At 43.9% G+C, this 25,398-nt stretch overlaps 2 protein-coding genes across 5 annotated transcripts in view; one reads left to right on the top strand and one right to left on the bottom strand.

Moving 5' to 3' along the window:
* The window catches only part of CRACD (capping protein inhibiting regulator of actin dynamics), a 114,278-nt gene that overhangs the window by 84,675 nt on the left and 4,205 nt on the right, over positions 1-25,398 (top strand). For all 4 annotated transcript variants that reach the window (XM_081208654.1, XM_081208655.1, XM_081208656.1 and 1 more), the window contains 5 exons: positions 2,937-3,005; positions 6,685-6,870; positions 9,376-13,027; positions 14,852-15,042; positions 19,508-19,679. In XM_081208654.1, the coding sequence (XP_081064780.1) occupies positions 2,937-3,005; positions 6,685-6,870; positions 9,376-13,027; positions 14,852-15,042; positions 19,508-19,679 (4,270 nt within the window). The remainder of the gene's footprint in view (positions 1-2,936; positions 3,006-6,684; positions 6,871-9,375; positions 13,028-14,851; positions 15,043-19,507; positions 19,680-25,398) is intronic.
* Positions 22,478-25,398, bottom strand: part of AASDH (aminoadipate-semialdehyde dehydrogenase) — a 30,137-nt gene continuing 27,216 nt past the window's right edge. Inside the window, exon 17 of the mRNA XM_081208758.1 lies at positions 22,478-22,978. Within this exon, the coding sequence (XP_081064884.1) occupies positions 22,875-22,978 (104 nt within the window). The 3' untranslated portion in view covers positions 22,478-22,874. The remainder of the gene's footprint in view (positions 22,979-25,398) is intronic.

Here is a 25,398-nt window from a genome sequence, read left to right as displayed (position 1 = left end):
TTTCGCTCTATAGGACGCATCCGACCATAGAGGGGGAGAACAAGAAAAAAAAAATCTCTCCCTCTCTGCACAGCGCCCCTTCAGCGAAGCGGCAGGAGAAATGGAGCCCCTTCCATTTCTCCTCCCGCTTCGCTGAAGGGGGCTTGCGCAGAGAGGGAAAGCTGCGCAGCGCCTCTCCAGCGAAGCGAAGCCAGGAGAGCAAGAGGGATCAGTGCGCACTGATCCCTCTTGCTCTCCAGGCTTCAGCAAAAGCAACGCGAAGCTTCCGGAGCGCGGCGGGAGCGCTTCCGCTGTGCTTCAGAGGCTTCGCGTTGCTATTGCTGAAGCCAAGGAGCCTGCATTCGCTCCATAAGACGCACACACATTTCCCCTTAATTTTTGGAGGGGGAGAAGTACATCTTATATAGCGAAAAATACGGTACATATGTTTTCACATTTCATTACCCATGATTAGTTTTGTGAATCGGCATTTATATTTGCTTCATAACTGTGCGTTATCCCATACTGTGTGCATGTTAAGGTCAAGACTTGTCCATGACCTTCCAGCCCTATTATACATTTCAGCTAAGTGCTGGTGATGATGTTGGCATTGCTTCCACTATAACCCGCATGAGCTGGCACCTCTCACCTATTCACAGCATTTCGGGTGAGGTGAGCAAGCTGCAATCTTGTGCTTAGCTCCTTGCAAATTGCACTCCTCGGTATCTCAGCACTAGGAGTCGTGTGTGATTCTCTCTCACCCAGCACAGACCCAGTCATTTTGGAGCCTGACAGCGCCAGCCCCTGGGAACAGGACACCTTTCTCTGGCAGTTAGTGTAGGATCCGTCAGAAGCAATTTGAGGAGGGCTCAAATGTCCTTCTGTGCTCGTCTCCTTACCAAGTATGAGAAAAAAATGATGGATGCCACTCCTGGGTGCCAGAGGAAGTAGAACGTATCCAAGCAATATTCCTCAGACCACAATGCGAGCTCATCCTAGCGGTGGGGAAATCTGTCAATTTCAGTTTCTCTTGTGTTTCCAATTTTCAGTTCTCTACATTTCCACATCACTTTGCACATTTACTTTTTTTAAAAAAACAACAACCCTAATCCTGAAAATTCACCAGCATTTTAGTGCAAATTGTTCCAATATACACGTTTTAAAGCAATTTTGCCTAATAGACACATTTTTGCAACACAATTTATCCGAATTTAATGTGTTTTTGTATGTTATTCACATGTAATAATAATTATAATAATAATATAATAACACAAAATGCATTTCTGTGCACACTTTACTGCAGTGTATTTTTGTACACATTGCATGGTTGAAGAACTGCTTTGCAAAATTCAGAAAAGTTCAAACTTTGAAGTAGCTGTCTTTCAGTTAGTGAATTGTTTCAAAAAGTGCAAATAATATAGATTTGCCTTTAAATGCATCCCTGGCTGACTCACATAATTTCTTAGAGCTAGTTTGTATGTAGTATAAATTCAAGCACAACAAATCCTAAAGAGGTTTGGGTTTTGTTTTTAAAGAGCTGCTTACTGGGAATTGAGGTAAACAGGCAGAGGCAAGCGCATTTTCTTGTAGGAAAGAAAATGCAATTGTTAAAAAAAGGAATTCGTGGAAAAAACAAAGAAAATACAGTCCCCACCAATTTCAGCATTCAGGGAGTTAAAAGCATGCAATGTGGAGACTTATTTATAAAACCACAAGTGTCAACAACCTTGAACTTAAGAGATAAATTGTTTGCTTTGCAGGCTTTCAGGGACACACATGAATTGTAAGTGATAGAACCCTGTCTCTTAGGGCAGCTGGGAAATGGAGACCTTTATTCAAGGATATGTAGAGCATATTCCGAAGGCTTGTCTCGACACTGGGTGTTGCGCATTGCACAAGTCTCTCTTAAGGGGACTTGAAAGTGTGCATCATCTTTAGCTTAGAGGAACAGACTTTGAAATTGTCAAGTACATAAATAAATTTTCTTCTAGGTGGATCTTTGTTGTGCTGCTGTCTATAAGAAAAAGTGGTGCCCCGCAAGACGAATGCCTCGCAAGTCGGAAAACTCGCTAGACGAAAGAGTTTTCCGTTTTGGAGGTGCTTCGCAAAATGAATTTCCTATCGGCTTGCTTCGCAAGACGACAATGTCTTGCGAGTTCCTGCTGGTTTTTTTTCCTTTCCCCCCTTTTTCTAAGCCACTAAGCCGCTTATCAGCTGATCCGATCAGCAGATAAGCCGCTAAAAGCCGCTAATAGCGCTAATCCACTAATCCTTCAATGGGCTTGCTTCGCAAGACGAAAAAACCGCTAGACGAAGAGAATCACAGAACGGATTCTTTTCGTCTTGCGAGGCACCACTGTACATTCACTGAGGCTTTATTGCTTTGAAGGTCAATGTAAACTAGAATTGAATGCTCCAAGGCAGCTCCATATTTTATATTGCAAGCACAGCTATTATTATTATTATTATTACTGCTGCTGCTGCTATTACTATTACTATTATTATTAATTTCATTTCTGTCACACCCTACCTCCCAAAGGCATCAAGAATAACAGTCTTAACCAACTCCTGTACATGTGTGTGAACTGTTTCTCTTTCAGATAAGCGTACACAGGTTTTTAAAGGCATGAGTATGAAATCTTACATGTGTTTTCCACTGGACGCACTGGCATAACACTTGTAAGCAGGCAACAATGTGTGCTGTATAAATTGTGGATCTGCCCTCAGTTCCCATGGCACCATATGTTCCCAGGGCAGAATGCAACACTATTTAAAATATTTTTTTCTAACATCCTCTCCCAGACCAAAGTTCTGAGAGCAGTGAAGCTAACCAGAGGGTCCCTCTGTTGAACAGAGGAGTCTGAGGAGATGGAGGGGGATCGTTAAGAAATTTCGACCAGTTCTGTAATGGTAGTCCATAGTTGTGATATTTGGCAAACATAATCTTATTTTTCCAGTCAGGTGGCACACCCGATTCATTAAGCCCAGCAAGTTTGCGTGGAACAAGGCAGGAAGTGGAAGATAAGGTAATAGTCATGCATTTGTTTCAAGGACCTCTATAGCTATTACATTTAAGGTTCCACCATAGGACCTATTTATTGAGCATTTGTCCTGGTCTGCTTACATGGCTGTTATATTATACCTGGTCTTCATTGAGCATTCGTTCAGATTTGCTTGCATTGTGTTTACAAGTCTTCCTGCTAGTCATTTGCACATCCTTTTTCCTGTCCTTTTCCAAACTGCAAACAGTCCCTTTCTTTTTAAAAGTAGATTTGTTGCACTAGGGCAATAGAGCCCTTTAAGCCGGTTTAATTGCACAAACCCAGCATTCCAGTTTATGCATGAATCACCCCTTCAAAATACCAACAGTCTGGAGGCGCTCTTACATTTCTTCGTTACAACTGGAAATTTCTAAGCATGTACCCCCAAGCCATAAAATGTGAATATGGGACTCAAACATGTGACGATGGTAGATCTGTGTCTTTAAGCCGAATCTGTGCTAGTCATAGTAGTAAGCAGGCAGTAGGAGGCTCAGTTTGAAGATGGGGCTCAGCCTTTCCCCTGCTTATATTTTAAGCTTCCCTCAATCTCTTTTCCAACATCGTTTCCCATCTGCTGGAATCCGATGCGGCTGGAAACGGGTTGTGGGACAGTTCCACTTGCGTGCCTCAATTGTTATTTGAGGGACGCGGGTGGCACTGTGGGTTAAACCACAGAGCCTAGGACTTGCCAATCAGAAGGTAGGCAGTTCGAATCCCCGCAACGGGGTGAGCTCCCGTGGCTCGGTCCCTGCTCCTGCCAACCTAGCAGTTTGAGGCCTCCCAAAAAAGCAGTTTGGGGCCTCCCAAAAAAATTTGTTCATAATCCCCCCAAAAATGGGTTATAATCTAAAAAAAGGTTGCAAACTGGGACACGCACTTCTGGGTTTGACGTGTTTGTAATCCAAAATATATGCAAAGCAAGGTACTACTGTAGTGTTCAAGCTGTTATGCTTCCTTAGGAAGGTGGTTACTATGGAAGAGGCTCCTGGCCTCCCCAAGATATTTTGGCCATACTAGTAGCCAGTAGCATAGCAGTTGCCATGTGTGCAAAACTGTTAGGGGTGCAAAATTTCAGTACCCATATAACTGTGCATTTCTGTCAATGGGCTTCATTGAAAGCAGCTTCTCCACATGGACCAGGAGGTGATCTCTCCTTACAACATAACAACTCCCTGTGGCTGTGATCTCCTGGGTGACACGGATGCCATTAGGCAGTTGAATGTGCATGCCATTTTCTGCCAGCCCTGTGCTGTCCCGAGCACTGGCAACCCACGCTACGCCACTGCCACTGCCACTGGCTATGTGATCACACCGTTTGTATGTACACTCTACCAAAGGCAGCAGAATAGTATGGGCAGGAGGAACTACATGGGCAGGAAGGGAATCTGCTGATTGGAAAGAAGTCCCAGAATGTAGAGGATATAAAGAGCAGGGAATCCAGAGACAGGAGTCACATCCACACCATACATTTAAAGCGCACAGTCCTGCCCTGCCCCCCCCCCCCAAGAATCCTGGGAACTGTGGTTCGCTCTTCAGAGAGTTACAATTCCCAGCACCCTTAACGAACTACAGTTCCAATTATTCTTGAGGAAAGCCACGTGCTTTAAATGTATGGTGCAGATGTGACCAGGGTGTCTTAAGAGGACATAGGAGTAAAATGATTCTGCCAGGTGTGGATTCTCCTCTCACTACATCACTGTGGTGGGGAAATCTGTAGCTGATGAAATTCTACCTTCCATACAACACTTAAAGGCTCAGGTTTTTGCAGGGTCTGAATCTGGCAACTCTTAAGAGGGAAGTGAGATCCAAGCATCAGCAGGTGGTGTATGAAGCTAACCAAAGAAACAAACACATATTTGGCTATGGGTGACAAAATAAATATGTCACATGATTCAGTAGAGCTTTACAAAGCCCAGAATACCTAAAATTTGGAAAGTGCTACACTCTTCATATTTCTGTACTTACTGCTGCCATTGCTGATTATGAGCCTATTAACATTTATGACATTTTGGCTGATTTCTACAAGGCATCTAACGAGCTTATTAAACAAGGGCAAATAAATATTAGATTAAAAAGCCTCTTAAATTTTGTGTAGGGCTGCCACTTAATATTTGCTTAGTCTCGGTAGAGTAATTAGTGATAAGTCAAGGAGCGTCCCTTCCTGAATTTTTAAATTTCAGAACTCTGTGCCAAGGAACTTGTTACTGAATCAGAAGGGAAGCCACAGGTTTGTAAGGAAATGAGAAACTACTGCATATTGACCCAGACCAAGGGATCTTGTGTGTTCTGCGAGTGGGTCTTTTAAGGTGCAATCTTCTACTGTAGATCCGCTGGTTGAGGAGCTATGGGATTTGACAGAACCTTCACCATACTGGCAAAATGTCATGAAGTATAAGCTGGTAGGAAATCTCAGTGATGCTCGCATACTGTGGTGTAGCAGGATTTGATCTTGGTATAATGTGAGTATAGCATTGCTTGATAAGGTCCTATGGAGCGGTAGAGTGGGTGACTTCTTTTAAGGAGAGGTGCTAGAGGTTCGAACTGGGTCTCATACATCCAAAGCTTAGAATATATTACTGAGCCACAACTCTGAATGGAGGCTTACTATAGTCCTGGCTCAATAAACAGAAGTATGGGTAATGTTAAGTTGTGGGTGAACACATCAGACGACACAGCGATTCTTCAAACAGCTCTTGTTTATTCACAGGCCAGAACAGAACTGAACTGAAGGGTTCAGCCAGCCTGCTTATATAGAGCTCCACTAGAACGCAACAGTAACCATTTTCTGTAACTAGCCAATCACTGAACATCACTTTCAATCCCTTATTTGCATATATATGTGGACCTGAGTGAAGACTATCTACAGTATCCCCCTGCTGGCCCAGGGTGAGAACTTCAGTACATAACACCAATTCCTAGGATGACCTACAACTTTTAAAAGCATTATTTATACACAGCCTTGTGTGAACTGTGAAACTTGTCTACAACTTGAAATACCTTACATTTGCTGTGTTGGCAAACAGAGGAGCCGTGTAGGGCAGCTCTCCTGGGCTTGCAGATAATTGAAGGACTTACCAAGCCTAGTCTTGCCCCTAATTCACCTTCCCCACTGCTCCCTTGGTTCTTGTATGACCACTGAGGAAGGGACACAAAATGGTGAACCCTTGCTGGCAAGGGGACTGGGATATATCCAGTCAGCCTTTTTCTTGTGAGGCTGTACTGATGAAGTGGATTCTGTCCCAGTGCTAATTCCCAGTCCATATTAGCTGCTGCTAACAGAGTACTTGAGTGATCAAAGGGAGAGGTTGGACTAAGTTGTGTGGCAGTGAGCATTGATGTGTGGCCCCATTGGGGGCAGACCAGATCTCTTGCCCTGCGTCAAGAAACATCAGGACCTGGTGGTTTGCATAGGGATAGCATGGTGCTTGAGTGTCTTGGCTACATAATAGAAGAGGAGGCGGTTCTTCCATTTGACTGGAAAAATGAGGTGCCCCTATGAGAAGCTGTGTTTCCACAAAAGGAAACTTCTGGATTTTGCTCTGAGTTCATTAACGGAGCCACTGTTCAATTCAGGGTTTGTTTTGTTTTAAATCTGCTAATCCTTTTAAACCTGTCGATTCAACTGTTTAAATCAAGTTCATTTCCACTTGCGACGATTTAACAGGTTACACCGGTCAAATCATCATCGCGGCCGAAAAGGCATCACTCACCTTCTGGCACAATTGAAACGGTCAACCTCGATGCAATTCCCCTGGCAATTGCCCGCCTGGACAACAGTGCAGCAAAGCACAAACTCTCTGTTAAGCCAAAGAATCAGAGGGTTTCCAAAAAGCACAGAAGGTTATCACAGGTATTGAAATTTATCTGCTTTCTGTATAGTCACAGATACAGACATAACTTAGATGAACGTTTTAGTCATTGATTGTGAGACAGACAGGTCTACTAAGAGCTGTGTATAACGTTTGAATCTTATCTGCTCACTCTTTGTCCAGTATTTATGTTCTTGCTTAACCATCAGACAACATGTAATCGGCTTAGGGCGTTCATTGCCACCAGACACTATGACGAGTACTGATTGAATCATGGAAATAAGTCCATAAACATTAGTAGCCTAATAATTATCTTAATAGCCTGTATGCCCACATACCTGTATGTATGTGCACCAATGGATATCTAAAAGCAGCGAGGGGTGGAGTGTTAATTTTAGTAAACCATCTTTACATGGTAACCTGTTTCTTAAAGGTGACCAGGTGAACAGCTATTTATACACCGGCATTAACTGATTATGTTCCTTAAAAAAGAACTAGACACATTTTCTTTGCTTTTTAAAAGGTGGATAATTATAAAGGACAATTTCACCAGCTGTTATCTATAAAGTTAGAATCATGTCACCTTGTTCAGAGGCAGCATGCTCTTAATTACTAAATGCTGGAGGCAAACCACTGAGATGATCCCCATATTTTGCTTGTGAGTTTCCCAGGAGCATCTGCCTGCCTAATGTTTTTGTGTATTCTAGCAAGGCTGCTGTTTTATTCTCATGCTTCTGTTTAAGAGAAGTACATTGTTCATTCCAGTCTTTAGACACAAGATCTTGCCATCAGCTGTAATGTGAAAATTTCTCAGATGAGTGGAAACTGAATGGTGGAATACTTGTGATCCTGAATCACAAATACATATTTTCAAGAATAGGTATCTTTCAAACAAGTCCCTCTGACAAATCAACCCCCACAGTCATGTTTGAGGAGTGGTTCTAGGGGCAACCCCCCCCCCCCCAGTAAATATGCTTTGTGGGAATTGTGGGATGCTCTTGAGAATTCTCTTGCATGGTGGACAACCATTGAAATGTAAATTGAGCCAGAATCAGAAGAGTCCCAAGAACAGTCATTTAGTTAAACAAAAACAACATAAAAATTGGTTGTGTTGATTGTCCTGGCCTCCAGCTTTTAAGTATAGCAAGCAATCATACCTTCTTGCCATGCACTTTGCCCCTCAGTTACATTGCTGCTCACATGTGCTATGTCTACTTATTTGTGCCTTTTTCACAAAAGTTTGCTGCACTGAGACGTATAAATAATGCAAGATTCAAAGCAGTTGGGAATGGCTGCACGATCAGTCATTCTTCAAATACTGTAGATGACCATAAATTGACTGCTGTATTGTTTTTCCTACTCTGTTTGCCAAGTATTTGTTTTATTTACTTAGAAAATAATGGTATGTAAAGAAAATAAGAAGCTTGAAAGCAAAGGAAATCGTTGAGAAAGTAGGGTAAGCTCTGTGAAGGACAAAATTTCCTGTTTTCCAGCATATGTTTTGTTAATGTCTATGCCTTCGTTGGCTGTAATGATGAAAGACGGAGATTTATTCTTACAGCATGCACTTTTCCTTCAACATTGATTGAAAATGGTGGTAATGTGTTTTGTTTTGTTTTTGGTGACTTTGGAGTCAGTTCCTCCATTGGTGTAGGGCAGGCATGTCCAACTCCCCAGAGGCTGCCATCTACTCCCAGTATAAAAAAACTGAGCTTTTTTTTTGAAAGGAGGACCTACAGCTTTGAGCTTTTTTGGGATTGGGGAGATCAAGAGTTCTTGAGCTTTTTTGGGGGGGTCGACCTAGAACATTCAACGGACAACCTAGAACACCTTCGCGATTGACCTGTTGAACATGCCTGGTGTACGGGATTAAAATAGGAGAGTTGCACCAGGGTGAAGGGATTTTGTAGATCCATGTCCCGAGGCTGCTATGATCTTGCCTTTCTGTTCCAGAATGTCATTCCTAGTGAATGGCAAAGTATTTTGATGATCCACTGGCTGCGTTTTCATGCTTAGCCATAAACTATGGGTAAGACATTTGTCCTCAAGTTGTGTGCTAGTGAATGCAGCTTAAGTTCTTCCACTTTTCTCTTCCCTTCTTCCGGTGGGGGAAAATGACCATGAAACATCTGGCTTGGCATTATTTGTTTCTCTCCAACAAACTACGATTGGGAAGCTAAGAACAAAGCTTGGCTTCAGATTGTATGTTTGAGAGAAAAGAACCACAAGCACTGGTTGAAAAATAATGCTAAACCAGATGCTTCATGGTTTGTTTTCTTGCTGGAGGAGTGGAGGAGCAAAGTGAGTAACTTGAACTGTGTGCACAGACTGGTTAACTTAGCCATAATTTATGGCGCAGTGTTGTGACCAAACGTATGTGTATGCATTTATTTATAGCAAAAAGAACTAAAATGTAAGGCGGTTCATTATGAACTCCAGGGTTATTGACTTAAAACACTAATTAATTATTACCCTGTTGCTCCACACAGCATAGGATGCATAAATAAAAAATGTTAAATTAAACTGTTTCTGTTTCCTGACACTAGGAGATGCAAAGTGTGGCAGTGGCAGAGGTTGAACAAGAAATCCTAGAACCACAATTGTATGAAGATAAGCTCTCCAAACATGATGGCTACCATGTTGCAGACAAGCCTATCCAGCATAGGGAAAGCCAAGAACAGAAAGAGGGCAAAAGAAAGCTAGAACATTGCTGGAGAAACTTGGAGACTGAGAAGAAAGTAGAAATGGCTGAAGCAGAGTCAAAAACCCACACGGAACACAAAAGACTTCAAGAATGCCAAAGGGAAAAAGAAGGGAAGAAACAGAAGCTTCAGGAAGAAGAGCAGCTTTTGAAGATGGAGGAGAGAAAGGATCGAGAGGGGAAGAAAAGTCTTGAAAAACGGAGGCATCAAGAATTTCAGATGCAGAGGCACAAAGGACTGGAGGAGCAGAGAAGGTATGAAGAGGGCCTTCAGGAACCAGAGGAACAAATGCAACAGGAAAAAGGAAAGCAGCATGAACTAAAGGAACAAAAGCAAAGGCAACTGGAAGAGCAAAGACATCAGGAACTGGAGGCGCAAAGGCAGCTGGAAGAGCAAAGGCATCAGGAACTGGAGGCGCAAAGGCAACTGGAAGAACAAAGGCATCAGGAACTGGAGGCGCAAAGGCAACTGGAAGAACAAAGACATCAGGAACTGGAGGCGCAAAGGCAACTGGAAGAGCAAAGGCAACTGGAAGAGCAAAGACATCAGGAACTGGAGGCGCAAAGGCCACTGGAAGAGCAAAGGCATCAGGAACTGAAGGCACAAAGGCAACTGGAAGAGCAAAGGCATCAGGAACTGGAGGCGCAAAGGCAACTGGAGGCGCAAAGGCAACTGGAAGAGCAAAGGCATCAGGAACTGGAGGCGCAAAGGCAACTGGAAGAGCAAAGGCATCAGGAACTGAAGGCACAAAGGCAACTGGAAGAGCAAAGGCATCAGGAACTGGAGGCGCAAAGGCAACTGGAAGAGCAAAGGCATCAGGAACTGAAGGCACAAAGGCAACTGGAAGAGCAAAGGCATCAGGAACTGGAGGCGCAAAGGCAACTGGAAGAGCAAAGGCATCAGGAACTGAAGGTACAAAGGCAACTGGAAGAGCAAAGGCATCAGGAACTGAAGGCACAAAGGCAACTGGAAGAGCAAAGACACCGAGAAATGGAGGTGCAAAGGCAGCTGGAAGAGCAAAAGTGGCAAGAACTGGCGATTGAAAGGCAAAGGCAAGAGGAAGATCAAAGACATCAAGAACTGGAAGAGCAAAAATGGCAGGAACAGAAGGATCAAGAAGAAGTAGAAGAAAAGGGACACAGAGAATTAGAGGCAAAGCAACAACATAAAAAGCTCTTTCAGCAAGGGTGGAAAGACAGACAAGAACAGGGGACGCAAAAATGGCAGGAAGAAAAACAAGGGCATCAGAATTTAGGACAGAGAGCACAAGGACTGAAAGAGCAAATGAATGAGGCTGAAAAGCAGGATGAACTGAAACAGGAAGTACTTCAAGTGCAAAAAAGGCAAACAGACCTGAGACAAAAAAATCTAGAGGAAAAAAGGAATCTAGAAGGTGAAGAAAGGTTGGAAAGGAAGGGGAGTGCCATAAAGCTGGAAAAGCAAAAGAGACCAGAAGAACTACCACAGAATCTAAAGGAGAAAATGAATAAGGACAAACAAGATCAGCAAGAACTGGATAAACCAGTTAGATCAGCAGCAGAAGACAGACGATGTGAACCACAGCCATGGCCTGAGAAGAAGATGCAACGGGAAGAGTTGATAGAGAGGGAAGGAGGGCAAAAGCTGGAAGAACAGAAATCCCCTAGTTTAGAAGGACAAAGTCCACTGGAAAAGCCAAAAGAACAAGACAAATCCTTCCCGTTGCAACTGGACAAAAATATTCATTTGGGAGAGCAACATTTGGAAAGCCCTGAGAAAGATCTTCCACTTAAAGAAGCTAGCCAGCAAACATTAAAGCAGCCAGACAAAGAGCAGAAGGAAGAAGAAACTCTAAGGCACCACCAGAAAAGGGACATTGAAGCTCAAGAGCAGGAAAGAATCTTAGGCGAGGAGCTCCGATGGCAGGAAGTTGATGCGAGGCAAACTATGCCCAGGGGATTTACCTTCCAAGTATCCTCTGGAGAAAAGCAAATTATATTTCCGAAAGTAAATCTGAGCCCAGTTACGCCTGTCAAAGAGGCACCAACTCCTTCAGCTGCAAAAGAATTGACAACTCCTAAATCCAGCAAAGGTTCTCACGGTCCCCCGACTTCTTTGTGCGTCCCCCACACAGCAATTTTGGTCACCGGAGCGCAGCTCTGTGGAACTGCGGTCAACCTCAATCAGATAAAAGATACGGCTTGCAAATCTCTCCTTGGCTTAACAGAAGAGAGAAAAACGATGGACGCACGGAATACGTCACCAGATGCGAAGCGTAGGAATAGTAAAATGAAATATGCCCAAGAGCCATTGGGCAACCAAACCATCCCAGCTGAGTGGGCTTCTATTAGGTCAAAAATCTTAAAAAGTGCAGAAAATGGCCAGCGCAATGAGAGAGACAAAGGAAGCCTCAGTAGGCATAGCGATGATTGGACACCCAAAGGACAAAACGCTTCCCATGGTAATTTGCGCAAGACCTTATCTGCAAGTGCAAAGTTTTCTATAACTCCTGCCTGGCAGAAGTTTTCGGCTAATGCAAGCGCCGAGAGTAAAGTTGGCCTTGAAGCAGAAACCCCAGCCAAGCAGTTGGGTCTACCCACGGTCCATTCAACCCAAGAGACAGTTCATACCGAGGCACTGTCAGCTGCAGGGAATAATCTTGGAACACCTACAGGAAATACTGAAATGCATCGCGAAGTGGCAGGCAACACCGAGGGTTGTAAATTTGCCAAAGATCTCCCATCTTTCCTTGTTCCAGGCGCCTCGCATTCTCTAAGTAAGGAAGTTGCCCAGTCGGAAAGTGCAGCAGCTGCTATGGAAACACAGCAGAAGGTTGGTACAAGGAAACTGGACAGTACTTCCCCAAATGGAGAAGAAAATGTGTCCCCATTTGGGGTGAAATTAAGGAGGACCAACTACTCCTTGCGCTTTCACTATGATCAGCAAGCTGAGCAGAAGAAGAAGAAAAGGTACAGCGCAGGAGACAGTTTTGACGGGGTGCCCACCCCGCTGGTTACGCCTGACAGTGAGAAAGATGCAAATAATATGTTTTTAAAAGAGAACAAATCCCCAAGCCAAGAGAGAAAGGATGCCATGGTTAATTCTGTGAAGAGCTCCTCAGCTAATGTTAATCAGAATTATACGACAGCCGCACCGGTATCTCTCCCAGCTAGCAGTCACGTGTCTGCACCTAGTCAAGATAAACCCATCTGCAAATCACCACTCCTGCAAAAACCTGCATTGGCTCCCAAGCCCACCAGCCAAACTCCGCCATCATCCCCTCTCTCAAAAATGCGCAGGTCTCACTTAACCGAATCCACAGGGCAAAGGGTGGCTAAAATGGAGCCTGACACCACCTGGAGAAAAACGGAAGCTAAAGGGAGCTCTCTGCTTTCACAAGCCCACGAGGCAAGCAAGGGGGAAGAGGAGGAGTCTAGGGAGAAGAGGTCCTTTTTCCCATCCATCACCATGCCATGGAGAGAGAGAACAGAGAAGAAGCCAGAGCCGTTGAAAAAAGGTAGGCAAAGAAATGCAGCCCCTAAATACAGCTCTGTGATGAGCAAGGGAGATCAATATCCGAAATGTCAGCCTTAAACAGTATTGTATAATTTCCTCGGTGGTGGTTTTTATAGGTTCATTACTGGATTCCATCAAAGTTTTATTATGCGCACACCAGGGGTGATTTCACACATCTCTTTAAGGACTGACGCATAAAGTGATTATTTTCATTGCATAAAATTAGAGTACACATAGCGGGGAAAGTTTTTTGTATCATGTCACATTGCAGGAAACACAGTGCTTGACAATACAAGCAACTAATTAATCTGAGTAATCTAGAGATGTTCATGTGTGTGTAAATGCATCCCAGTAAACTTACCGTATTTTTCGCTCTATAAGACGCACCTGACCATAAGACGCACCTAGTTTTTGGAGGAGGAAAACAAGAAAAAAAATATTCTGGATCCCAGAAGCCAGAACAGCAAGAGGGATCACTGTGCAACGATCCCTCTTGCTGTTCTGGCTTCAGCGATAGCTGCGCAGCCTGCATTCACTCCATAAGATGCACACACAATTCCCCTTACGTTTTAGGAGGGGAAAAGTGAGTCTTATAGAGCAAAAAATACATTATATCCCAATAAGGACTCCTCCACATTTTCCTACATCTACATTTTGGGCAAGTCATGTTATTGCAGTAAATCCCTGCATCCAAATGTAGTGTCCCCATACAGAGCTCCTGTGCATGCAAGCCTTCCCCATTCACTTCAACAGGAGGGGTAGATCTGTGCATTAATCCTTTGGCTTGTGTTCCATTGAAATGAATGGCAGTGGTGGAATTCTGTCTGATTCCAGAGATTGCTCCATGATGATGTAGCCCTTTTGGGCATCCGTCTTGTGCGGGACTTCTAAACTTCATTTTCTGCAGCATGGCTATTTGCAAGCTTGAAAGTTTGCCCAAATATCCCAAAATAGCATGTCAAATAACTCCAAAATTGAACCCCCACGCTTTCTAGAAATAGACAGAGGTGTTAGTGCTCAATAGATGGTTACAGATAAAACAAGTTTTGACATTTCTAGGACAGCTTGCACCGAGATCTAAGGATGCAAAGATCTTGTTAACAAAATTGTTGAAAAAGTTGGCGCTGCTGAAGTCTCACCCAAATGTTTTCTAGAAGTGTGGAGCTAAGCTCACAATGAAGGAGAAAAGGGATGAAAGGCTCAGTTGGAGCCAAACCTGATTTGGCTAACAGCAAATGTTGAAGGTGAGAGAGGAGAGGATAGCTATGCTGTGAGATCATCTGTTTACTACTTTTTAAAAAAGATAATAGATCATAGAATTGTGGGATCATAAAATTGTAGAGTTGGAAGAGACCATGAGGGTCATCCGGTCCACCCCCCTGCAGTACAGGAATATTTTGCCCAGTGTTGAGCTTGAACCCAGGACCTTGATATTTAAGTGTCTCATGCTTTACTGACTGAGCTATATCAGCTACTTAGTGGTGGATACACTGATGGGGTCTGAGCTGGCACAGTGACTTGCTAGGAAAGGGATTTTGGGGTCATGGCAAATAGCACAATGAAAATATTGACCCTGTGTTCGGCAGGGGGAAAGGTGAATTCCGCGCTAGGGATCATTAGGAAGTTATTGACTCCCCTAAAAAGAAATGTTACAGCAGTGGGAATTTGAACCTTGGTCTGCCCAGTGCTAGTCCAGCGCTGTGACCGCTGCACCACACTAAGCCATACTTAGTGAATACTGGGCGACATATTCCTCTTGGATATCTTGTATGCATCTCTGTCTCTGTCATAGAAATTGAAACCCTTGTGCGTTGTGTTCTTCTAGAAAGGCCAGTTCTTCAGAGCAGACATTCCATAGACGGCTCCAAGCTGATTGAAAAAGTTGAAACCGCACAGCCGCTCTGGATCACGTTGGCTCTGCAAAAGCAGAAGGGCTTTCGAGAGCAGCAGGCGACCAGAGAGGAAAGGAGACAAGCCAGGGAGGCAAAGCAAGCTGAGAAACTTGCTAAAGAAAATGTAAGTACATAAATCTGCAGGTGAAGTATTTTGATTTTTTTCTCTCCCTAGCTGCCTTCAGATTTTAGAAATTATTTAAGCTTTGGCTAGTAAAGACAGTGAGGAAATACGTGGTTTTGTCGTGGTCATGACCATTCTTCATTCGTAGTAGAACTGGACTGTTGAGAGACCAGAAGAATCTTGGAGTCCTCATTTCTAAGCCTGTTTTGTGGTTTGGAGAGAGAAATGCAACCTTTTCCATATTGCACGATACTCATTGAGGAGATGGTGAAAGAATAAGAGCAGTATGTCCACATATAGAGAGCAGATAGCCGTTTCCTGTTGGTAAGCAACCATTTGTGACTTCAACGCTAAATGGGAGCCGGCAAAAAATTGCAAGCCTTCCTTCCCCCGATTTTTTCCATCTTATGTACGTGCACCCTCTCCCACGGACAGCATGTGGATTTGTGTTATTGGCACCTTCTCTCAAGCAGAACTTGGCTGCTTGTCCCCCCCCCCTTCCAATTTTGCTGGCCAACTGTTCCCAAAGAAGCCAAGGGTTCATGCCGAAGTCTGCTGTTCACACCTCACTGCAGGCCTCCCCAACAACAGCACACAGCTCCTTCTGTCCATAAGTGAAATTATCTCAAGAGAACCTTTTGTGTTATCACATCCTGGAAACCTCAAACCTTTCCCTTTTCCCACTGCAGTTCTCACTCCTCTCATCCCTCCCTCCCTCCATCCATCCATTCCACATGTGACACAGCCCGCTGGTAAATTCTGCAATTTCCCGTGTACAAGACAATGTATTTTTTATTCTGTAAGAATTTTAAGAATGGGAGTTTGTCTTATACACAGGTAGTGCAGAGGGGGGAAGTGCGATAGGTTCCAGCCACGAGCAGGAAAGTGTCAGCGGTGATTGGGCGGGTGATTGTTGGCTGCGTCAAGGGCTGCTGCTGCAATTGGGCGGATGATTGACAGCTGTTGCCGGCGATGCGTGCGATTGGCAGCATTGGTCAGGCATTTTCTTTATTTGGAGTTCCCCAAAATAGGGGTCGTCTTATACATGGAAAAATATGGTAATCTGGGGTCAGTACAAATGTAGAGGGCAGCCAAACCGAAAGGAACTCTGGACAGTTAGGAGGGAAGTGGAGCCGCAGCACTTCCCATACCTTAAAGGTAAAGGTAAAGGGACCCCTGACCATTAGGTCCAGTCGTAACCGATTCTGGGGTTGTGGTGCTCATCTCACTTTATTGGCCGATGGAGCTGGCATACAGCTTCCGGGTCATGTGGCCAGCATGACTAAGCCTCTTCTGGCGAACCTGAGCAGTGTACGGAAACGCCATTTACCTTCCCGCCGGAGCGGTACCTATTTATCTACTTGCACTTTGACGTGCTTTCGAATTGCTAGGTTGGCAGGAGCAGGGACCGAGCAACAGGAGCTCACCCCGTTACGGGGATTCGAACCGCCAACCTTCTGATCAGCAAGTCCTACGCTCTGTGGTTTAACCCACAGCGCCACCCGCGTCCCTCCCATACCTTAGGGAACATGCAACTGTCTCTTGCAACCCTGAAAGCCAAGCATGTGAGGACAGAGGAAGTTTGTGTCTGTGCTTGGTTTGCTCTGCTGCAGTTTTCAGCTTTTTGTGGTCATTCTGGTGGCTTACATTCTTTTATCTTGTCTGCTGCCTTACCACCTCAAAGTGTCATACATAGTTCTCCCCTTCCTCATTTAATTCCCACAACAACCCTGTGAAGTAGGTTGGACTGAGAGGCAGTGATTGGCTCAAGGTCACTCCGTGAGCTTCATGGCTGAGTCTCCCAGGTCATAGTCTGACACTAACCATGTGAATGCCGCAATGAAGCATGTAAATAGCAATGCAGTCTATGCTGTTTACTCAGAAGCAGAGATATGAGGGAACAATTCAACTTGGTACACCTCGCAAGGCAAGCCTACTTTGTTTTCACTTTTTGAAATTTGCCACTTCTATGAATTTGGCAATGCCATGTAATGTGGACAGAAATGCATTCTACTGGGGATTAAGTACGCTTGGGGAATGCATATTAGTGAAATTATATACATTTGGGGGGATGCATATAGCATACATTTCTATATAACATGAAACTGCCTTGCAAAAGTATGTATTTGGCTGGGAGCTAGGGCTGGGAGCTGGGGGCACTGTTATACAGTGGTTTCGCTCCTTTCTCCTGGGCCGTGTTCAGAAAGTGGTGGTGGGGGATGAGTGTTCAGACCCCTGGGCCCTCACTTGTGGGGTGCCTCAGGGTTCCGTCCTCTCCCCCATGCTTTTTAACATCTATATGAAGCCGCTGGGAGAGATCATCAGGGGATTTGGGCTGGGTTTTCATCAGTACGCAGATGATACCCAGCTCTACCTTTCTTTCAAATCAGAACCAGTGAAGGCGGTGACGGTCCTGTGTGAGTGTCTGGAGGCGGTTGGAGGATGGATGGCGGCTAATGGATTGAAGTTGAATCCTGACAAGACAGAAGTATTATTTTGGGGGGACGGGGCGGGCTGGTGTGGAGGACTCCCTGGTCCTGAATAGGGTAACTGTGCCCCTGAAGGACCAGGTGCGCAGCCTGGGAGTCATTTTGGACTCACAGCTGTCCATGGAGGCGCAGGTCAATTCTGTATCCAGGGCAGCTGTCTACCAACTCCACCTGGTACGCAGGCTGAGACCCTACCTGCCCGCGGACTGTCTCACCAGAGTGGTGCATGCTCTAGTTATCTCCCGCTTGGACTACTGCAATACGCTCTACGTGAGGCTAACTTTGAAGGTGACCCGGAAACTACAATTAATTCAGAATGCGACAGCTAGACTGGTGACTGGGGGCGGCCACCGAGACCACATAACACCGGTCTTGAAAGACCTACATTGGCTCCCAGTACGTTTCCGAGCACAATTCAAAGTGCTGGTGTTGACCTATAAAGCCCTAAACGGCCTCGGCCCAGTATACCTGAAGGAGCGTCTCCACCCCCATCATTCTGCCCGGACGCTGAGGTCCAGCGCCGAGGGCCTTCTGGCGGTTCCCTCATTGCGAGAAGCAAAGCTACAGGGAACCAGGCAGAGGGCATTCTCGGTAGTGGCGCCCGCCCTGTGGAACGCCCTCCCATCAGATGTCAAAGCGATGAATAACTACCTGACATTTAGAAGACATCTTAAGGCAGCCCTGTTCTGGGAAGCTTTTAATCTGTGATATTTTACTGTATTTTTTGTTTCTATGGAAGCCGCCCAGAGTGGCTGGGGAAACCCAGCCAGATGGGCGGGGTATTATTATTATTATTATTATTATTATTATTATTATTATTATTATTATTATTATTTATTTTAGGAGAAATTCACACTAGAAGGCTGGTGAATTTTCATGAGGTTTTTTTTAAGAAAAAGAAAAAGAAAAAAAACACACAAACTAATGTGGAAACATGGAGAACAAAATGTACAATTGGACAAATGAGAAAATTGGAGGAAATGACATTGTCGCATTATTGGTTCATTTGCTTGTCAGTCTGGGGCCGGGGTCAGCAACCATTTTCAGCTGTGGGCCGGTCCACCGCCCCTTAGACCATGTAGTGGGCCGGACTATATTTTTGGGGGAAATTGAATGAATTCCTATGCCCCACAAATAACCCAGAGATGCATTTTAAATAAAAGGACACATTCTACTCATGTAAAAACATGCTGATTCCCGGACCGTCGGCGGGCCGGATTGAGGTGATTGGGCTGCATCCTGCCCCTGGGCCTTAGGTTGTGTACCCCTGGTCTGGGGCTTATTCCTAGGTGAGTACTAATTCATCTAGGCTGCAATTCTATGATTACCAGTGGTAATCTATGAGAGCCAGTGTGGTGTAGTGGTTAAGAGCGGTGGACTCGTAATCTGGTGAACCTGGTTCGCTTCCCCGCTCCTCCACATGCAGCTGCTGGGTGACCTTGGGCTAGTCACACTTCTCTGAAGTCTCTCAGCCCCACTCACCTCACAGAGTGTTTGTTGTGGGGGAGGAAGGGAAAGGAGAATGTTAGCCACTTTGAGACTCCTTAGGGTAGTGATAAAGCGGGATATCAAATCCAAACTACCAAAGCTGCAGTCTTATAACCCACTTATGTGGTAGTCTGAACTCAGTGGGGCTACAAGTGTATAAGATTGCACTGTAAATATATTATTACTATGTTATAATGAAATATTAAAATTGTACAGTGGTACCTCAGGTTAAGTACTTAATTCGTTCTGGAGGTCCGTTCTTACCCTGAAACTGTTCTTAACCTGAGGCACCGCTTTAGCTAATGGGGCCTCCTGCTGCTGCCGCGCCACCGGAGCACGATTTCTGTTCTCATCGTGAAGCAAAGTTCTTAACCCGAGGTACTATTTCTGGGTTAGCGGAGTCTGTAACCTGAAGCGTACGTAACCTGAAGCGTATGTAACCCGAGGTACCATTGTAATGTGGTTTTTGTTGTTGTTCTTTGCGCTAGGCCAGTATCAGCAATCAGACAGATACTAAAAGCAGCAGCAGCAGCAGCAGCAGAACTAGTACATTGCCTAGACCCGCAGCCCAGGCAGAGAAGAAAGCTGAGACTCCCCTCTCAAGGTTTGAACGCAGAGAACAGCTTAAAAAATCCAACACTCTTCCTACATCTGTGACAGGTATGTTGTTTTTTTGTCACAGCTATTGACGTTATTGACAACCTTGACGTTTTTGTGGTCTCTGAATGGCTCCCCTGTTGACTCATGCTATGTCCTTCACTCTCCCATACTATATTTGAAGAGAAAATTTTATTTTCTGGCTTGTTTTTCAGCATGGTGTCATGGGCTTTTGAGGCTTGGTGCTTCAGAAAACAAACACTTTCAAATGGAGCAAGTTCCATAACTTTGCTGACCTGACCTGAGCACTGAGGGTGCTCGTAGCTAACTAGCTCACACACAAAAATACCATTTATTCATTACTAGCATGCCTAGGTTACTCATACGTTGCACGTTACCAACAGCCTGGAAGAACTCCTGTTCTGATTCACACACATTTTCTCATCTTGTCACCTGGAGGCAAATCTTACCATACTCAGCTAACCTCCAATTACTAATATGCCTTAGTGGGAGTTTTGGCCTCGGTGTTTGACTAGCTGGAGGTTGGATGAATATTGTGCTTAGTTTTCTTGTCATTTCTACTCAACGCCCGTGGAGCTGAATACCCATTTATCGACAAACTGGATGAATTCAGATTTTACAGCTTGGTTTGAATAGGCTGCTTACTGCTCGTGGTTTGGAAAAAAAGAAAGGGAAATTCTGCCTTTCTCCTTTTGGAATTAGCAAATTCCTCTTGAAAATATGGCCTTTGATAGGTACGTGCCTGGATATAATGCTGGCAGATGGCTGAGAAAGCTGTTATACTAATGAATAATGCACTAGTATAATAAATACGTTGTTCCCTCTAGCGCACCGAAACCATTAAATTCCTAGATTATACTGCCTAATTACTGCTTCTTTTGTGTGACTCTTAAACTGTGCCTTTAAAACCTGCAGGCTGATTAGCTGATAGAAACAAGAGGGGCAACGAATTTTATTTCATGGTAGGGTAACACACAAGGGTGTCAAGGGGGAGTAAAATTTTATGTACACCATATTATTTACTATTGCAAGCCTTGTTCACATGATAGAGCCATAGCTTTGGAAACCATTTATTTTTGTGGAGGAGATAAAAGAAGCACTTTTCTTCTGCCTTTCCCTCATCTATTCTAGGGTTGAGCTCTGGCATTAAAAACTGATACCATGGCTGTTGGTTTTGATATCAACAACTTATAATGCTTAGAACTTTTCTCAGGATAATAACGTTGTGGGAAACCAATTAGCTCCTGTTTCAAGATGAGTGGCAAAAGTTAGGAAGGAGGGATTCTGTGTTCTTTCCAAAAGGGAGATAAATCTGGGAGGGTTGCGGTTTTTTCCAGGGGACTCTAAATCAAGGAAAGGACTATTCCACAAGCTGAATGTATGGCGTTCTCACACACACCCTCATTCCACATCGACTCCTTGCACCTGAGGTAGGAGCAATCCAGACATGGAAACCTGATTTCTCATGCAGATTGCTCCTTGTATCATTAATTTGTGTGTGCGTCTTCAGTTTCCTCTGTGAGGAAGAGCAGAGATTGCTTCCACATGCAGACAGTTGGGACTGCTTAACTGAAACCTGGTATCTCCTTTTGTTGCCACAGCTTATGCAGAGTAAAGATGGGTGGATGAATTGTTAATGTGAATATTTCTGCATTTTTGCTGCGCTGATGACTTGCCAGGTTTTGAGTCTGTTCGGTGTATTTTAAATGCTATAAATAAAATGCTACCAAAAAAAAAAAAAACCCAAGACGAGAAGGGCAAACGTCACCATACCATGCCTGAGAAAACAATAAAAGGGGGTGAGCCCTCATCACACCCCAAAGACACAACCCAAATAGCCAATCCCTTTTGGTGTTTCCTCGCTGACAGCACACACCCACACCCATCCAGGCCGTTTACCTTCCCGCCGGAGCAGTACCTATTTATCTATTTGCACTTTGATGTGCTTTCAAACTGCTAGGTTGGCAGGAGCAGGGACTGAACAACGGGAGCTCACCCCGTCGCGGGGATTCGAACCGCCGACCTTCTGATTGGCAAGTCCTAGGCTCTGTGGTTTAACCCACAGCGCCACCCGCGTCCCAAAGACACAACCCAAATAGCCAATCCCTTTTGGTGTTTCCTTGCTGACAGCGCGCGCACACACACACACACACACACACACACACACACACACACACACCCCTGGCAGGCTGGTCTTAGATTGCCACTTTTCCAGCACCAGTGCAATGGGGGCTGGTTTGGGGAGTGCACTGAAGAGTTACAGCCATGCGGACTGATGGCCAGCAGGCTCATTGGGACCTAGTCCTGATGAAAATGCCTCTCAGAAACAACAGCTTTTTGGAGGCAGCTGTTTTTACATGGGGAGAAGGCAGGGCGTCTGATGTCACCCAGTACCAGTGCCTCTCTCCGCTCCCCTCTCTTCCACCCACCTGCCTCACCCTACTTGCATCCTTAGAATTATATACTTATTACCCCCGAAGCTCAGAATATTGTTTGAAAACTAACGTATTTTGGAGTATTTGGATGTAAAGCTCATTCAGTGGGTGCAGCGAGGAAACAAGATATTTCAGCCCTGCTATAAAAGCTTTTGAAGTCTACCAATCTTTCAAACGTTAAAGAGTCAAAAGGAGTCAGATTCTGCAGGCTTAGAATTCCTACTGGTAAAAAAATAGGTCAGAGAAATGCAAGACTAATTATGGTTTCTCCCAAAAGCATGCTGTATCTTTCCAAAGGTTTTGTTTTTCAAGGTTACAGATGTCTTTGATGAAACGGAGAGATAATCTGTGCAGGAAGTAAAGTTCCTCAGAAAAGGAAATTCTGTTTTGTGTTATTTACTGTTTACTAACTGCCGTATATCTGGCATTGCATGGGAATTCTAAGGCACCAAAAAAATTCAGTGCAAGTTTGAAAGGTTCAGTCTGCCATCTTAATTCAAAATGGCAGCCAACAATATCCAAATATAGGTGAAAACCTGCTCCCTGAGGAGCAAGATTTGGTTACACAATCTCAAGAGATGTCCCAGTGTACAGTGAACAATTTTCCAAAGCATTTAAAAATATTTTTACAATATCCACCCCCCACCCCAATTCTTGCTTCCTAATGATACAGTTGATCATATACGGCATGTAACATAAAGTCTCCATTTCCCATGGTTCACTCTCCCACCTTCGGGGGGAACATTAGCCAAAACCAAAACATAAGTTACATTTGCCACAGTTTGTCTTAAGCATGATTTAATCATGAATGTCTCTCTCCATCCTGGGTAGATACACGACTCCCCCTTCCTGCACAGTCCCTGCCCAATTCAAAGAAAGCCCTCCTGTGATTTGTCATGTCTGAACCTGGAGAATAAGTCCAACTCCAATTAACGAATTTTGTTTCCAACACTGACTTAGTATACCAGCCCTAAAATAACCATTAACAAATATAAGTAGGAAACTTTTCATTAGTATAGCATGTCAGCAAGGTAGGCAGTCCTCTCCTTAGGAGTATAATGTTTTTTGAAAGAATTCGTGCCCAACAAACTTAGATGAGAAAGTAGGGTGAATGGTTCGAATCCCTTTATGCTGTCCACAGCTATAAATTCAGCTTCCAATGATGAACGCTTCTGCAGCTTCAGATGAATTAAATTTTATGCATTGTTGTGGCCATGCAAAGGACAGGTGGTGGAGAAATGTTTCAAAATTATTTCCCCTGATTTTAGGCTTTTGTAGCAATCTACTGCTTTAAGGAACTCTTGATCCCCTGGTACGCACCAATTTTTTTAGTTAGTGTATATATGTGTGGGTGGTGCATGTGCTCTGAATGCAGGGCTGCTTGATCATTGGGTATTGTTCCAAAAGCTGAAATTGTTGGATTCTGCTTTGACTTAATGTTACCCTTGAGTCGAGGAAGATCTGAACAGTTATCTTTTATTTTCTTACACAAATCCTCCTAAAGTTTAAGAGAAGCCTGAAACAGGACTCAACAGACATGGAACTTCTTCTCAACTGCCACAAAAGTCCTTCCTTTTCGAGTAAGGACTTGGTTTTCTTTTCTTTTTTATAAGATATTTATTAAAGTTTCAAAAATAAAAAAGAAGTCACAATAGTAATAATAAGAACCTTTGTCTTAATATGTAATAACTGTATATTCTCATCTGTTAGCAGTCCATTTTTACATACTCCTTGTAGCATTACTACTAAAAAACCCTTAGCTTAATTCCAACATCATTCTAACATTCATTAATTTTACAGTATTTCTGTAGATAGTCTTTAAATTTCTTCCAATCTTCCTCCACCAACTCTTCTCCCTGGTCTCGGATTCTGCCAGTCATTTCCGCCAGTTCCATATAGTCCATCACCTTCATCTGCCATTCTTCCAGGGTGGGTAGATCTTGTGTCTTCCAGTACTTTGCAATAAGAATTATTGCTGCTGTTGTGGCATACATAAAGAAAGTTCTATCCTTCCTTGGCACCAATTGGCCGACTATGCCCAGGAGAAAGGCCTCTGGTTTCTTCAGGAAGGTATATTTAAATACCTTTTTCATTTCATTATAGATCATCTCCCAGAAAGCCTTAATCCTTGGGCACATCCACCAAAGGTGAAAGAATGTACCCTCAGTTTCTTTGCATTTCCAACATTTATTATCGGGCAAATGATAAATTTTTGCAAGCTTGACTGGGGTCATGTACCACCTGTATATCATTTTCATAATATTCTCTCTTAAGGCATTACATGCCGTAAACTTCATACCTGTGGTCCATAACTGTTCCCAGTCAGCCATCATAATGTTATGTCCAACATCTTGTGCCCATTTAATCATAACAGATTTCACTGTTTCATCTTGAGTATTCCATTTCAACAGCAAGTTATACATTCTTGACAAATTCCTAACTTTAGGATCTAACAGTTCTGTTTCCAGTTTTGATTTTTCCACCTGGAAACCAATTTTCTTGTCCGAATTGTATGCCTCCATTATTTGATAATAATGAAGCCAATCTCACACTTTATTTTTTAGTTTTTCAAAGCTCTGCAATTTCAATTTATCTCCCTCTTGTTCTAGGATTTCCCAATATTTCGGCCATTTGGCCTCCATATTGAGCTTTTTCTGAGCCTTCGCTTCCATCGGTGACAGCCACCTTGGAGTTTTATTTTCAAGTAGATCCTTATATCTTGTCCAGACATTTAACAATGCTTTCCTGACAATATGGCTTTTAAATGCTTTATGTGCTTTGACCTTATCATACCACAAATATGCATGCCACCCAAATACATTGTTAAAACCTTCTAAGTCCAAAATGTCTGTGTTTTCAAGAAGCAGCCATTCTCTCAGCCAACAAAATGCGGCTGATTCATAGTAAAGTTTAAAGTCTGGCAGGGCAAATCCACCTCTTTCAGGACTTGGTTTTCACTTAAAGAGTCAGAATTTACTAACCAACAGTAAAGACAAAGTCTAGATTGAGGCAGGCTCAGTTTACCTTCCCCAGTGATAACACTGAACATTTTATAAAATGGAAGAAACCCACATAGCTAGGGCACCATGGAGGAGGGAGTGGTTATTCCTCAGAAACACCTATAACTCTGGCTGTTATGAATTATTAAAAAAAGGAATAAGAATGCACTTCAAGTATATCTCCCTTTTTCCAGTTCAATCTTGGGCAGGCATTTGAATTTTGCTGTGAAATCTTTGCTCTCTCCAACTTTCTTGCCTGCCTATTAAAATGGCTCTCCTGCCACACTGAACATGCACACGACAGTGTTTCTGGTAGGTTTCTGCCAT

The sequence above is a fragment of the Podarcis bocagei genome, assembly GCF_964188305.1.
Source record: "Podarcis bocagei genome assembly, chromosome: 9".
NCBI classification, from domain to species: domain Eukaryota; kingdom Metazoa; phylum Chordata; class Lepidosauria; order Squamata; family Lacertidae; genus Podarcis; species Podarcis bocagei.
The sequence above is the reverse complement of the archived record's forward strand: the minus strand, read 5'-3'. Positions and strand labels throughout refer to the sequence as shown.